Source organism: Podarcis cretensis (assembly GCF_951804945.1).
Source record: "Podarcis cretensis genome assembly, chromosome: 12".
NCBI classification, from domain to species: domain Eukaryota; kingdom Metazoa; phylum Chordata; class Lepidosauria; order Squamata; family Lacertidae; genus Podarcis; species Podarcis cretensis.
In genome coordinates, this window is record NC_137181.1 from 59,946,400 (window position 1) to 59,961,492 (window position 15,093).

A 15,093-nucleotide genomic window follows, 5' to 3' on the forward strand; every position below is an offset into this window, starting at 1 on the left:
GCGCTAGGACAGCCTTCACGCCTCCCGCTCCGCTTCCAGGAAGAACACAGCGAGCCTGCAAGGCCGCCTCCTCCTCCTCCTGGCGGATCCGGGCCGGCGCTGCTAGGCGGAGTCGGGGGGCGGGCCGGGGCGGGGCGGGCCTTCCCAGCCCGGCCCTTCTGCCGCCGCCTCCTCCTCCTCCTCCTCCTCTTTGTGCGCCGAGTCCCTCCCGTCGCCCCGGGACAGCGGCCCGGCCGGAGGGGCGCGACCCCGCAGCTGCTTGCCAGGGCGGGCGGGCGGACCTGCCCGGATCCCGCCCCCCCCTCGGTCCCTTCTCGGAAAGGGCGCGGGGAGAAGCCGGGGATCCCGCTGCCTCCGCGCTCCTTTCCCGGAGGCTCCTCTGCCCTTTCTTGCCTCGGCTGGGGAGCCTCGAGATGCCGCTGCTCTTCGCTGCTGCCCAGCGCCTGTGAGGGAAAGGGAGAGATGAGCCATTTTCAGCCGGGGATCCTGCTGCTGCTCTTCCTGCTCCTGGAGGTAAGGCAGATCAGTATTGTTAGCAATTGCTCTTCCTACTAGTCTCATTAGAGGGGCTGGGGCTTGAGGGTTTTCTGCCATGCACAATGTACTCCCATACGTTTGAAGCCCTGTTGAGATTTAATGGAGACCCGGACGATTATAGGCCATATAACATAGGCAGGGAATAGCCTATCATGGTCAGGGATATTCTTGTCCCAGCTGTGCTTCTTCAGAGTAGCAGCATTCAGTCGCGTGCAATTCCTCCCTTCCAGTCTTCCAGCCTGCAGGCAGCCTTACCACCTCCAGCGGGATGTCACAGGTAAGCCTATGGAATTGTCCACAGACAGACACACTCTTTTTATGAAAAACTGCCTTTGGGAGGCTGGGAACTTGAGCAGGGCTGCTTAGTTCACCCTTTCCCTTCAGGGCATTTACCTGGAAGTAATGCCCCTCCCAAATTGCTCCCCTTCCCCTGCAGGGAATAAGACCCGCGACTACTTTTCCTTTTAACTGCGGAGATAAAAATATATTGGGAGAGGGATTTTGAGTAGAAAAATGATTTGGGGGAAACAGTTAAGCCTTACACTCTGCCTATGCAGAGTTTAAGGTTCTAGCCTCCCATGACAGCTGTTTATTTTATTTTAATTCATTTTATTTTAATGTTGCATGCAGTTGGACCTGGAGAAAGAGGCCTAACTGGTTTGTAGATTTGAAGGCATATGCTCATAGATAAGATTGAGGACTCTTACCTTTATTACTAACTGCTGGTGTTAACTCCGCAGGGAACTAAATGTGATGTCGATACACAGATTTGATACATCTTAGGTGCATTATCATTTTTAATCAGCTGTGAAGGTTTTACACATTTTTGATGGCACGAGCCTTGTTTCTTCCTCATTCTCACCATTACGAGTTTTTATTTATAGAGAAATATCTGAAATCACTAGCTTCCTGTGCATTGCAAATAAATACAAATTTTATTAATCACCAGGAATCATTTGTATTGCAAAATAATTACTGTTCTTTTTCATTAAAATACTTTCTTATTATTGCTTCATGTCCTCCTCCCAAATGCGATCCTGTTATGTAGATTAAATTCAGTAGTTATTTTATTTAAGTAGAGAGGCCTAGGGCTTTCTGCTTGCTAGGGAAGTCCCACCCCCCCACCCCCCCTGGTAAGTAAGGGTAGACTATGGCTACTCAAATAGTGATCGAAATATACTCTACACATACTCGAAGACAGTTCTTATCCACCTTTTTCAGAATCAAGAATGGATGTGCTCTGTTGGTACAATCGGCTACTCAAGTTAGCTTGGTGACAGGGCCTAACTGGACATTGTGTGCCAATGTTTGTATTACAATCCAGATACTAGAGTGTTGTTGTTGTTGTAAGGAAAGCTGTTAAAAGAGGACCACCAGGAATGGAGAAGTAATGTAAGAGGAGCCACTGCTGTCTGACTTCCCTCACTCCAGATGGCCTCACAGTCTTCTCTCCATATTGGGGGGTGGGAAGGGAACCAGTCTGGCTGCCTGGGAGAGATTCTTATTTGTCACAAGTTACAAGTCAAGTTAGGTAAAGGGACCCCTGACCATTAGGTCCAGTAGTGGACGACTGGGGTTGCGGCACTCGTCTCGCTTTATTGGCCGAGGGAGCCAGTGTACGGCTTCCGGGTCATGTGGCCAGCATGACTAAGCCGCTTCTGGCGAACCAGAGCAGCGCACGGAAACGCCGTTTACCTCCCCGCCGGAGCGGTACCTATTTATCTACTTGCACTTTGACGTGCTTTTGAACTGCTAGGTTGGCAGGAGCAGGGACCGAGCAGCGGGAGCTCACCCCGTCACGGGGATTCGAACTAGTTACAGGTGCTTAAAAAACCCAGGGAGTGGTGATTTTAGGGGGAGCAAGGGGGCAAAGGACTCAGTGAATGCACCACTGGGTGATGATGGATTGGTGCAGTAAAAGCCCAGCTCCAGCATTCAAGCAGGTTGTACTGTCTGAATCCTGGCTCAGTTAAGCTGGAGGCAGCACTTCCTTGTTTCATGAGTGGCGAGTTGATCCAAAGAAAAAATAGGAAAAGAAGTTTTCACTGCAAGGCCTGTTCAGGTGCCTTTATTTAGCCATGCCAGGAAAGATTCACTGTGTTGAGAGAGTAATTTTCATGAATCTTCTTTGGCTACATCATCATGCTGTTTTGCTTTGTTTTAATCAAAGAGGGTTTAGATTGTTTATAGCTGGGTCTCTTCTCTTTGGCCTATTTGCCTTTGTAAAGCACTTAAGGCATTTCCCTAGATTCGGCATTGCTTAATTTTGCGTAATAGAAGCAGTGATTAGGTAGTACGATCCCCACGATCCCCACCACCACCTATTCAAACCATAGGGTAGCTTAGGAGAATTCTTCCAGCTTCGTAAATGGGTTCCGTCTGTTTTAGGACTCTTATCTTTGATTGATCTGTAAAGACGAATAGCCATAAGGACTGTATTGCTGGAAGGATTTTTTAAATTTAAGCCTGGTATGTCACCCATGCCCCTTGATTTTGACAGAATCTGTATTGTGTTGTAATATATGAAACCACCTCTAGGAAGTTCTTTGTAGGCTGTGATTTGACACAATGGCTCTTAGGTAGAGGTCAACTACCCTAGCATTGAACTGCATTGATTCATGAGACGGTGAATCTCCCCAATAATTTTGCAAACACTGTGTTTACACTCCTCCTTTGCCCTATCATAGGAGGTATCCAGGAACATAAATGTCTTCTTTCTGTTAGTTATGGGATTTCAGATTGTATGTTCATCGAATGATCAAAACATATGGATCACTCCATATTAAGGAGTCATCATGAACACACTTGTCAGTGCAGGTTTCTAGATTGCACATTTTTTTGAACTCTGAGCTGGGGAGTATTGCCAGCTTGATGTGTGTATTGTGTATATGGGGGTGGAGGAAGAAGCAATTTGCAGCTCTTTCATCATTATCATGGGAAACTGGATTTGCACATATGACCTGAGTGGCTTTTCACATGCAAGGTGCGTGAAAAGTCACGGAAAAAATGGTAGCTTTCCCCCACTTCCTCTCATTGCAGAAGCTGTCCATACGGGTGGGTGGTGTGAGATAGCAGAGGTGGTTTATGGTGATCCCTTTTCTGAAATGCACAAGGGTATTTCTAGTCCCAATCTTTCTGATCTCAAATTCCCTGTGCAATAGAACAAAGAAACCGATAAATATTCTGTCCATGGAAGGATTTACTTTAGCTTGGCTCCAAAGGCTTCTCAAAGTCCACTAGGAACTTAATAACTGTCCATCATCCCCTGCTTCCCCCACCCCAAGGAACGTAATCAGAATGTACAACAGTGATTGCCCAGCAAACCACACGACAGCACAATAGAAGATTAAGCTTGCAATGTTCAATCCATTTAGGAGAAGCCCTGCAGTATTCTTTGTAAGTTTTAATTGACTTTATAAACAGGGTGTTTCAGCATAAGTTGTTAATGCTTCATGTACATGTTTTGCTTTTTTTGGCTGCTATACCAGAATTTCCTTTGATCTAAGCATTTAGGGCCTCAACACACCTGGAGTTTTCAGGCAGTGTGCATGGCTTCTAGGAAGACTCCGACCTTCTTTTATAATGGATTTTTGGAATTTAGTCCCCTCCCCCTTTTAAAGAAACAATGGACTGGGTTGTGTTCATTATATTCTTCCCACATGAGCCTTTCTGGGTCTTAAGGTCACCTGCTGAGGCCTCCTCAGAGTGCTACCTCCAGTGGAAGTGTCTGCTGTATTTGCAGCACCAAAGAGACCTCTCTGGAGCTGAAGCCTGGGCAGTCTGGTGGATGGAGCTCCTGGGCTGCCCCGACGAAAATACCTACCTCTCAGCCTTGCTGATGTACTTCAAAGGAAAGGAAAGCATTATACTTGGAACCAACTTGACTGCAAAAGTTGCCAGAAAGAGGCATACAAGCAGTGTTCAAAATTAGCCAGGCACAAGGTGCATTTTTGCACCTGGCCTTTGACCACTTGTGACCAAGTGAAGATGCCTGGGTGCCAGGATGGCGCGTGATATCTCCACCACCTGCTTAGGGATAATTGGATCTGGACTGTTTTTAGACACTAATACCCCATCCTGTAGAATTCTATCAGTTATGTGTTATATGCACAATCAGAATGAATTTTAGGAACCAAAATGCTTTTTCTGTGTAGCCTGAGCAGGCACCATTAAGAAAAAGAGGTGCGAACAGGCCAATATATATGTGGACTGTCCCTGGATCTTTTAAGTTCTTCTTTAAGTTCTCAGAGCTGTTAACCTAGCTCAAGGTTGTCACCTGAATTTGCCAGATGCTTAACTGACCATCAATCACAGTCAGTCCATCATTTGAAAAATAAGACTTTAGAACTGTCTTACCCCAAAATGCCAACCAGACATTCCACTTTGATGACTGCAACTTTGGTTTAAGGAACCATTTGGCACCTAACTTATATATCTGAGTTTCTAACACTGCATACAAGACACCATCCAATTGCCCTTGGGACTCTAACTCTGCATTTAAGTAGGGTTTACTCCATGGCTTTTTCTTCTCCCAAAGATGTCCTGCAAGGATTTTTTCCTTGGGGTTTACTCCCAAAGCCTTCCTCATAAATGAGTATAGCTACAAGGTAGCTGAGATTTAGGATGAGTTTTCCTTCTCCTAGATGGGATACCTTCCCAGGCTGACAAGCCCCATCTGCCCCTCCTTTCCCTCTACAGCACATGCAGAAGCCGCCTTCTTGGCTGTTGGACCCCCTCTTGGTCTCATCCACTCAGTCTGCTAGAGCCTGTCTTCTCATGTAGAAGTCTGCTAGGCAGTCTAAGCCTTTGGCTTGCCAAGTTTTTATCTGGAGATTATGTGCTGCGTGGCAGAATAGGGGTTGGTATACCAGGGGTATTAGTGGGGATGGGGTTTTGGACAGTTTACCTGCTTCTTCCTTCCATGATTTAAGCATGGTCTGTGTGAACCCGTTTAGTGTTGTGGGGGTTTCCCTTGGGTTGTTTGGGAGGAATGGGTATGCTGTGGTAGAGTTATTTCCAATTATGTGTCTCTCCAAGTGTACCCATTGTTTTGTCTCATCTTCTAGAATGTACGGGCTTATGTGGCACATTTGGTTGGTGGATTTGGGGTTTATTCTTGATTTGGGCTGGGGGAATCCAGATTGTGAGGGTTTGGAATATGTAGGTTAATTTTGGGAGGGTGGTCATTTTGATCATGGCTATTTTGTCCGACAGTGAAGTTGATATTGTACAATCTCCTCAAATCTTTATTGATTTGTCATCACAGGGGGTTGTAATTGTGGAGGTATAGTTGTTGAGGTTTCTGGTTATTTGTACCCCTAGGTATCTGAATTTGGGGCAGCAAAGTTTTATCTTGGTGATGTTGGCAAATTCTTTTTGGATATGAGGGAGCGGGGTGCTGAAACACATAGCCTCAGATTTTACAAAATTTACTCGTAGGCCCTACACCATTGCAAATGTGTTGAGTTCTCTGATTAGGAAAGTTGCTGTGTTTTTGGAGTCTGGTGTTGTGACCATCAGGTCATCCTCAAAGTGCCCTAATTTATAGGTTCTGCCTTTTATTTCCACTCCCTTGATGTCTGTGGCTGCTCAGATTTGGATTGCTAGAGGTTCCAGAGCCAGGGTGAATAGGAAGAGAGACAGTGTTAGTCCTGTATTTTGCTGAGGCTCAGGAGTAGATTTCTTTGAGGGTTTGTAAGAAGTTGGGACCAAATTTTATGTTAGTTAGTACTGCTAGTAGGTATTTCCATTCTAAGCAATCAAAAGCTTTGAGGATGTCTAGGGACATAATTGTCAGTGGGAGTTTAGTTGCCTTGCTGTGTTTGATCATATTCGGTAGTTTCCTGATAAGGTCTGTTATATTGCGACGAGAGATGAAGCCCGTCTGGTCCAGGGCTATTTAATTTGTGTAGGAATTTTTTTAGGCAGTTAGCCAAGATTGATGTGAATATCTTGTAGTCTTTGTTTATTAATGAGATCGGGCAGTATGATTCTACTTTGAGGCTGTCTTTGAGTGGTTTTGGGATAGAGACTATCTTGGAGGAGGTCTAGGTTTTAGGAATGGGGCCTCCTTTTATGATGTTGTTGAATAGGTGGGTCATGTAGGGCATCAGGGGTTCTTTGAATCATAGTTTTTAGCCAGCATACAATGAGGTCTGCTGGGTTTTGTCCTTTTTCGGGGAAGTTGCGGAAGCGGATGTTGCAATGTCTACTGCGATCTTCGAGGTCTGCTTGTTTAGTTCTCATTTATGTGCTTTGTTTCCGGGTGGCTTCCCAGTTCAGCCAATTCATTTTTCACACGTGTGTTTAGAGCCTCTCAGTACCACTCTATTAGTCTTTCTTGCATTTGGTTTTTATTTTCTAGAGTGGAGATGGTCCTAGTGAGGGTTTCCACTTTGGAGGTCAGGTTGCTGAGTCACTGTGTTCTTCGGTAGTTCTGCTAGCCTTTGTTCTGTTTTCCTCAGGTCCCGTTTTGTTGTTGGGTTGTTGTCATCCTGGGGGATGTCGTGGTCTCAGTGCTGTTCACTATCTCCCTGGTTGGTGCCATCTCAATCTCTCTGGTGGCCTTGGTTTGAGATGTGTGTGGTGTCCTTTTGGAACAGAGTGTGTTGTAGTTAGGAGTTTTGGTGGTGATGGTTCCTGGATGTTGTTGAGTTGCTGAGTTGAACAGATGCAGTAGACTGGTGGCTTTTGCAGAGTGTCAGGATTAGGCTGCCATTTTGTCACGTCTGGGCTGTGTTTTAAGGATCACTGTAGTCGCCTCAGCTGTGTTGGTGAAGCGGGGGTCAGACAAGCAGACCGACAGACCGACAGTTGACATAAAGGGATTAACAAGCAGGGATGCAAGAGACCGATGGGGTGGGGCCAGAGGGAGGGTGTGTGTTGAGGGAGTTGTTTGTGGATACACACACGCCTACACACTCATACCACAAATGAGGGAGTAGGGTCCAGTTAAGGGTGGGAAGTGGGGTTAGGGCTTCGTAGTAAAAAGTTAAAAATTTAAGGCTGGCAAGGTTGTATTCAAAAAAAACAAAAAGGGGAGAGAAGGGGGGAGGAAAGGGAAAGTAGAGGGGGAAAAATAAAAATAAAGGGGGCAATTAGTAATAGTAATGATAAAAAATTGCAGTGGTGATTCAAGTTATAGTATGAGGTAAAAGACCACAAAAGGGGGGGGGTACTATTGAAAGTAGATGGGGAGATATATGTATGTAGGTACTGTATGCAATTATTATTATTATTATTATTATTATTATTATTATTATTATTAATTTGGGGGGGAAGGAGAGAAAAGAAAAGAGAGAAGGAGGAGGGGGATGGAAAGAGTAGAGAGTTTAGGAGTTAAGAAAGAAGAAAAAGAAGAAGAAAACATGTTGAGGTGGTGGTATCTGAAAGTTATTTTTATATCTATATATATATTTATTTATTTATCTATATATATATAAAAAAATAGTATATAGAAAACCCTTTTGAGAGGGGGGATTATAATTTACTTATTTATTTATTTATTTATTTATTTATTGTAGATTGATATAGATATATACACTTTAAAGAGAAAAAGGAAAGAGAAAGAAGGGAAAATAATAGCAATAACAATAAAGTGGAATAAAAAGTTTTTTGGGGGGGAAGAGAGGTGATGATAATAATAATGGAAGGGCAGGGAGGGAGGGAGAAAAAGACTGTCCGATATCTCCCCCATTTAATTTTTTAAAATAAATAAAAAATAAAAGGGCTCAAGTCTGAAGCTGTGGGCCCAGGAAGTGGCCTGTGTTGGCTTAGGGCCTCTTTATGGGCACCATCATTTTAATTCTTGAGAGTTAGAATGAATGAATGAGTGAATAATGTATTTAAAATATATTTTTTAATTAAGAAAAGAAAATTTTTGGATCCTGTGTCCGTTTCCATCCGCCAGCAGGGAAGGGCCCACCCAGCGCCTGTCTTCTCCCAGGCAATACCTTTGTGCGGCTCCCCAATGGGCCCCCTTTCCGCTTCCCTTGCACTGGTCACCAGAGAGGTTAGGTTGGGGCCAGCTTTGGACTGGGTTGCACACTTTTATGTGGCCTCCCTGGCTCTCCCGGTCCCCTCCTACCTCTCTCTCAATGGCTGCAGTAGCGGCCGTGGTGGTAGAGGCTGGTGAGTGTTCAGCTGGGCGGGGGGGTGGGGGATCCGCTGAGTTGTCTGCTCAGCTCCGGAAGCCTCCAGACCTCCGAGCTCTGCTGGATCACATATGGGGCAATCCCAGTCCTGGTGGAGCTGAGGTCATAGGGGTTTGGGGACTCCACACAGCCCTCTTGACCTTCACATTGGGCCCCCCTGGCTCCCCCCTGCTTGTGGCAGCATTGGTGTTGGCACCCTGTTGGTCTTGGCGGTCCCAATGAGCTCGGCACGGCTGTTGCACTCGCCATCTTGGTTAACCCATGCCTCTGTTATGGCTTTGAAGGCCAAATGGGAGAGGGAGCAAGTTCTTAAGGCCCAATGCTTTCCACAGTTGGAAGGGACCCTGAGGATCATTTAGTCAAAACCCCTGCAATGCAGGAATAGGCAGCTGTTCCTTACAGGGATCGATCCTGCTACCTTGGCGTTATCAGCACTATGCTCTAACCCAGGCTACCTCGACCTCAGCCCTCCAGGTGTTTTTTGGCCTACAAGTCCCATGATCCCTAGCTAGCAGGACCAGTGGTCAGGGATGATGGGAACTGTAGACTCAAAACATCTGGAGGGCCGAGGTTGAGGAAGCCTGCTCTAATCAATTGAGTTATCCAGGCTGACATTTGTTCCATTATAACCTGTTTCATTGTTCCTTCTAATTAAAACCAATGCTTACAGGAAGAGGTAATTGTTACAGGAAGAGGTAATGGCCAGAAATTAGTAATGGTTAAGAATGCTCAAACAGGAAGGGACGACAGCCACTATATTGGCAATACAGAGAGCAGGAGACCAAGTGTTTGGTTGCCTAGGTGATGTAGAAGGAAATACAGATCCCAACCAAAGCAGCCGGGCTCTGCTGATTTCTGAAATGGAGTCTTGCTCTTTTGGAAATGGCGAGAGCTACTGTATGTGAAACAGGCCGGCCTCTTTGCTGGTGGGGGAATGAAAATGCACTAGATTAATTTTACTTTCAAACATTGCCATCACCAAGATTTTGGAAATGTACACCTGCATATATTTTCAGAACTGAAGATAACAATGAAAAGAGGGCAGCTCTGTGCTTGTGAAGAAAAAAATTGTAAAGGCAGAAAAGATTACACTGAATGTTCACTTGATTTACTTCAGCTAAAGAGGTGGTTTATCAGTATTTTCTGAAGAGTTTTCCCCAGAGGTCCCCACCATTCCCATACTGTATTAATATTAATTACAGTCTGCTGCTGTAATTGAATGTTTTCTATTCTGTCCTGTGTGATCAAAATTTGATCAAGCTGGTCTAAAACTGGTCAGAGGCTGTATTAAGAATAGAGAAAGGCAAAATTCTAAGAGCAGTGGGACTGGTTTCTCATAGCATCCAATACAAACATAGCATTCGTTGTCTCAAAGTGAACTCTGAAAAAACAATTCTGCCAATGCCCAGCATGGTTCAGCTGAAACAGGGCAAAATTAACTGTGGATGATGCACATTGGCTGGCACACTTGATTTCACTAGCCCCAGCCCAGAACATCTTTGAAAATGTATTTGCAGTTTTATCTATCTTTTAGAAACAGAAATGAAACAGGACATTTATGTCTGAGTATATACATGCTGCTCTGAAATATTAAAACAAGGCAAGACAGCCTTCCTAAAGCCTGAAAGGAAGGGGTGAGATCAATGGCTGAACCTGTGTTATAACTCTGGTGGGCATGAATGCAAAGCAAGTTGCAAAACTGGGACCATCCTGTAGTTGAAGGACAACATGGGGAATTATTGCAGGCTTGTATGGTTGTCACTGGGAAGCAAGGGCATGATGAGCTTCATGGCAGCCACTGAAATTAGCAGCCCAACATCTTGTTTCCTCCTTCTCCTTGGGTAATACAGTATGACTGCAACTTACGCACATTTAACATGTGTGGTTTCAGCTTTATACGGTTGAAGGCCAGCCAATTAGACTCACACAAATTAAATGCACAGAAGGCAGACAGCCTAAAGGCCTTTTCCATGCCTGGTCAGCCCTCCTAATAAGTGGAAGAAAGTTGCAACACACAAGCATCACCTAACATTTTCAGCCAATCAACTGCATGGCAAAAGTTTTTAATTATCAAAGATAAGATGAGGGTGGTTTAGGATGAAATGTGGTGTATATAAACTGAAAAATGAAAAAATAAAGTTGTGGATTTGGAAAAGAGTCTGCAAAATAACTGATCAAAACATTTCAGTACCAATGGATTTTTTTTTTTTGGTGGGAGGGTTGCCATGTTTCCGGAATTTCCCAGACATACATGGAATACTGCTTTAACAACCAAAAAAATAAAGATGGAAGGTGAAAGATGGACATATGAGGATCTACTGGTTAGAACAGAAAAAGGATGGAAAACTAAAACATATGAAGAGTTAAGAGATAAATTAATGAGCTAGCTACAATTTCATCAAATTAACGCTCTATGGACGGAAGATAAAAAGATAGGGATGAACGAAAAAAATCTAGATTTCAGATAGAAATACTGGAAGGAAATTCCAAACTCTTATAAAAAATGTATAACCAATTGTTAGAATGGGACACTAAAGATGAGGAGATAAAAGAAAATAAAAAAATTCCTTCCAGGTATCTGAAGAAGTGTGCATGCACACGAAAGCTCATACCAAGAACTAACTTAGTTGGTCTTTAAGGTGCTACTGGAAGGAATTTTTTAATTTTGTTTTGACTATGGCAGACCAACACGGCTACCTATCTGTAACTGAGATAAAAGTTGGTCAAAGCTTTGGAACAAAGATATGAAATTTACAGCCTGTGTTGCACTAAGAGAAAATATGGAAAAAATGATGTACAGATGGTACATCACACCTGTAAAATTAGAAAAAAATTATAAGACTGGAGACAAAGTGTGTTGGAAATGCAAAAATAAGGAAGGAAGTTTCTACCATATGTGGTGGACTTTTGAAAAAATTAAAAAGTTTTGGGAGCTTGTTTATAATGAACTAAAAAAAAAATTAAATACACCTTTGTCAAAAAAACCTGAAGCTTTTCTTTTGGGGATGATTGGAGATGAAATTAAGAAAGAGGATCAGATATTATTCCAGTATGCAACAACAGCCGCTAGAATATTGATAGCACAAAATTGGAAGACAACTAATATCCCAATGGTAAAAGATTGGCAAAGTAAATTATTCGAATACATAGAATTGGCAAAAATGACACAAAAAATTAGAGACCAGAAAGAAACAAAGTTTATTAAGGAATGGAACAAATTCATAACATATATCGAAGCAGATTTAAGAAATTTAAAAATCACAGTAGGCTCAATATAACCCTACGACGTGCAGATGTCATAAATCGAAACTGCAGGAAAAAAATCTTTTGTTACATAATCCAAAACCGAGGTGGAGGGAAGTCAATTAGTTGTATGATGTCTTTGTCTTTTTTCTTTTTTGTTCTGTTGTTTGTTTTCTTTTTTTGTGATGATTTTGTTCTGTGTTTATTTGTGTTTGATTGTTCAACGGAAACTAATAAAGAGAATTACAAAAAAAAAAAAAAAAAGGAATACTGCAGTCTGGCAACCCATTGTCAGTTTTACTGATTTCCCTCAATAGCTTTGGGCAAAACTAAAAAAAATGCAACAACTTTTCCAAAAAAAGCTCAGGCAATCCTAAATTAGTGGCGATGGTAAGTCTGCCAAGTATTCTAGTTTCCTTGTAGCTCTTACTTTCTTGTAGCTCTTGTAGCCCTGGATTCAATCTTCTTAGTTCTGTTTTTGTGGCTGTAGCTTTATTATAGTGCATCGATGAGTTAATGGGTCAATGTATTCTTCTGTTACAGCTGATAGATTATTATGGGTACACTAAACGTTTAAGCTAGAAATAATGTACATTTGTAATACATTTCATGCAGAAATCTTAGTGCACTATAGAAATGTTGATTAAACCTGATTACATGGAAAGTGCATGCATGAGTGGAGGCACAGAGCAAAGTACGATTATAAACAAAAGCAATTTACTTGAGAGAAAGTGTGTGGAGGGGAAGGAAGATGCACAGAGGCTACCTGCGCAATTAGATTTGGGCAGTCATTCTACTGTTTCCATAGTCATTGTTTTTGTAGCAGTGCCAATGCCTTGTCTTTATTGATTACATTTCTTTTAATATCTTATGAAATTCCATCCAGTCATAGAGCCATCTTTCTGGACTAGTTCTTGAGGTCAGTGTGGCTACGTTTTTGCCAATGCTCAGCAGTCAGAGGGGACTTTGCCCAAGTAAAATGGAGGCCGTGCAAGACTGTGTGGTGCTTCTTCTAACTTCCAAGCACTCAGTTTAACATGAATGAGTGTCCTCCTCTAGTGAAGTCTTTCATGTGCAGACGGCTTGAGGGATGTGTGAAGGCAGAGGACATGATATGCACCAGATAGGGTACATCTCAGAGGGGAGTCTGGGCCACTCTGTCAGTTTATGGGCCTTGCCTTGGGAGGGGCCTCAAAAATTTAGAGCCAGCTCTAGGTTCATCTGGTTTCTACTTTGAAGAAGAAGAAGAAGAGTTTGGATTTGATATCCCGCCTTTCACTCCCTTTAAGGAGTCTCAAAGCGGCTAACATTCTCCTTTCCCTTCCTCCCCCACAACAAACACTCTGTGAGGTGAGTGGGGCTGAGAGACTTCAGATAAGTGGGACTGGCCCAAGGTCACCCAGCAGCTGCATGTGGAGGAGCAGAGACTCGAACCCGGTTCCCCAGATTACGAGACTACCGCTCTTAACCACTACACCACACTGGCTCTTGATGATGATGACTTACTAATATTTTTTAAATTTGTATACTGTCCTTCATCTGCAGATGAAAAACAAGAACAAAAGAAAAACAAGAACAAAAACCAACAACCCCCCACCCCTCAAGAACACATTTAAAAGGCCATAGATTGTTTAATCAGCTGAAGGCCCTGGTTATAGAGAAATGTTTTTGGCTGGTGCCTAAAGATATGCAATGAAAGTGCCAGGCGAGCCTCCCTGGGGAGAGCATTCCACAAGCAGGGAGCCACTGCAGAAAAGGCCCGTTCTCATGGCTGCCCCCCTCCAGGCCTCTCATGGAGGAGGCACACAAAGAAGGGACTCAGATGGTCAGGTGATCCTTGACTCCAGGGCCTATTCTGGCCACAGCGAAAATTCTGAAGTGCATGTGTCTTGCCTTTAGTTAATCAAGTTCCTAGTCCAGTGTCTAATTGCTAGAATGCAGTTCCAACTTTTAGTGGTGTCAAGATTTATTAATGCATATTACTTTTAGCACCCTGTTATATTCCTCAGCAGACTGGCTAAATAAAAGAATTCATTATACTTCATGCCCAAATGTGAAGCTTGTTCTTCCTGAAATTCTAGACCCTTTCCCCCAGTTTCTTTCCACTTTATTTGCCCTTGGTTATCTGTATAGGCCATGGGATGCTGTCTGACTGTTGGGACTATTGGGAGGCAGGCAGGCAGAAAACCAAGAGGGGAGGGGAGCAGAATCCTGTGTCCTGGAAGAGAGGAAAGGCGCACTCCACACTGGCATTTTGTTGCAAGTCTCATTTGTGTGTTTGTTGCTCAAGCCTCCTTAGTCTTAGTTTCGTTTAGTAGTTCATAGAAGATACTGTTTGGCCCCAGAGCTCCTTTGTATTGTATAAGGATGTGTATCTCATTTGCATGTCTGGCAAGGAAAACAATGGTGCATTAAAAACCTGTTCCTGTACCTGAGATGCCTATGCTTATTTGGTTGTTGAACTGCAGAAATGAAAATGCTATCTATCTAAATGTCATCTATCTAAATAAGCATCACAGATGCGTGACAGAACACAGTAGCATTGATAAAGGCAAAATATTGTAGTCACAGTGGTACAGTTTTATTATCTGGCTCTTGCTAATTGTTTCTCATTGTGAAGCTCAGTTTCAACATTTTGCAGAAAATGTAATAATAGATCCAATAAAACTTTCACTCTTTACCTTTTGGATTACATGTTGGGACTAGTAGGGAAAAGACTAATGAGAGTTCTGTCATTTGTGGGAGACTGAAGTACAAAACTGCCATTGTTTATAGAGCGATGTGACCAACTCCTGTCTCAGTAAGCTCTCAGTGTAAACACTGACAGAGACAACAGAGAAAGGAAGATGGAAGAATATATGCAAACACAGTTACAAATCTTTAGACCAGATTCTGTAGGGGAGAGAGCTAAGGCCTTATGGCAAAGGATTTGCAGAAAAGGTGGGCTTTGAGGAGGGATTCAAAGACAGAGAATGAGGTGATTCCATGCCTCATAGGTGTTCTGTGGAAGCAGGAAGTTAAAACAGAATTCCCCCCTCTTCAGGCTGGTGTAGTTTTCAGCATTCTGCCACTGTGGAACTGAGACGAGTAGGGTAATATACAAGTCTGAGGTGACACAAATCATGGCTTTCCATCAGTATTTTTCCAGATCAAAAGCCAC

The 15,093-nt window shown here is 43.3% G+C and overlaps 2 protein-coding genes across 2 annotated transcripts in view; both read left to right on the forward strand.

The window, feature by feature from the left end:
- The first annotated feature begins 359 nt into the window (after window positions 1–359).
- Window positions 360–15,093, forward strand: part of VOPP1 (VOPP1 WW domain binding protein) — a 41,803-nt gene continuing 27,069 nt past the window's right edge. The window contains exon 1 of the mRNA XM_079947667.1: window positions 360–513. Within this exon, the coding sequence (XP_079803793.1) occupies window positions 463–513 (51 nt within the window). The 5' untranslated portion in view covers window positions 360–462. The remainder of the gene's footprint in view (window positions 514–15,093) is intronic.
- The window catches only part of LOC307199728 (uncharacterized protein), a gene marked incomplete at its 3' end in the record, with an annotated part of 327,020 nt that continues 323,284 nt past the window's right edge, over window positions 11,358–15,093 (forward strand). Inside the window, exon 1 of the mRNA XM_079947705.1 lies at window positions 11,358–11,412. The remainder of the gene's footprint in view (window positions 11,413–15,093) is intronic.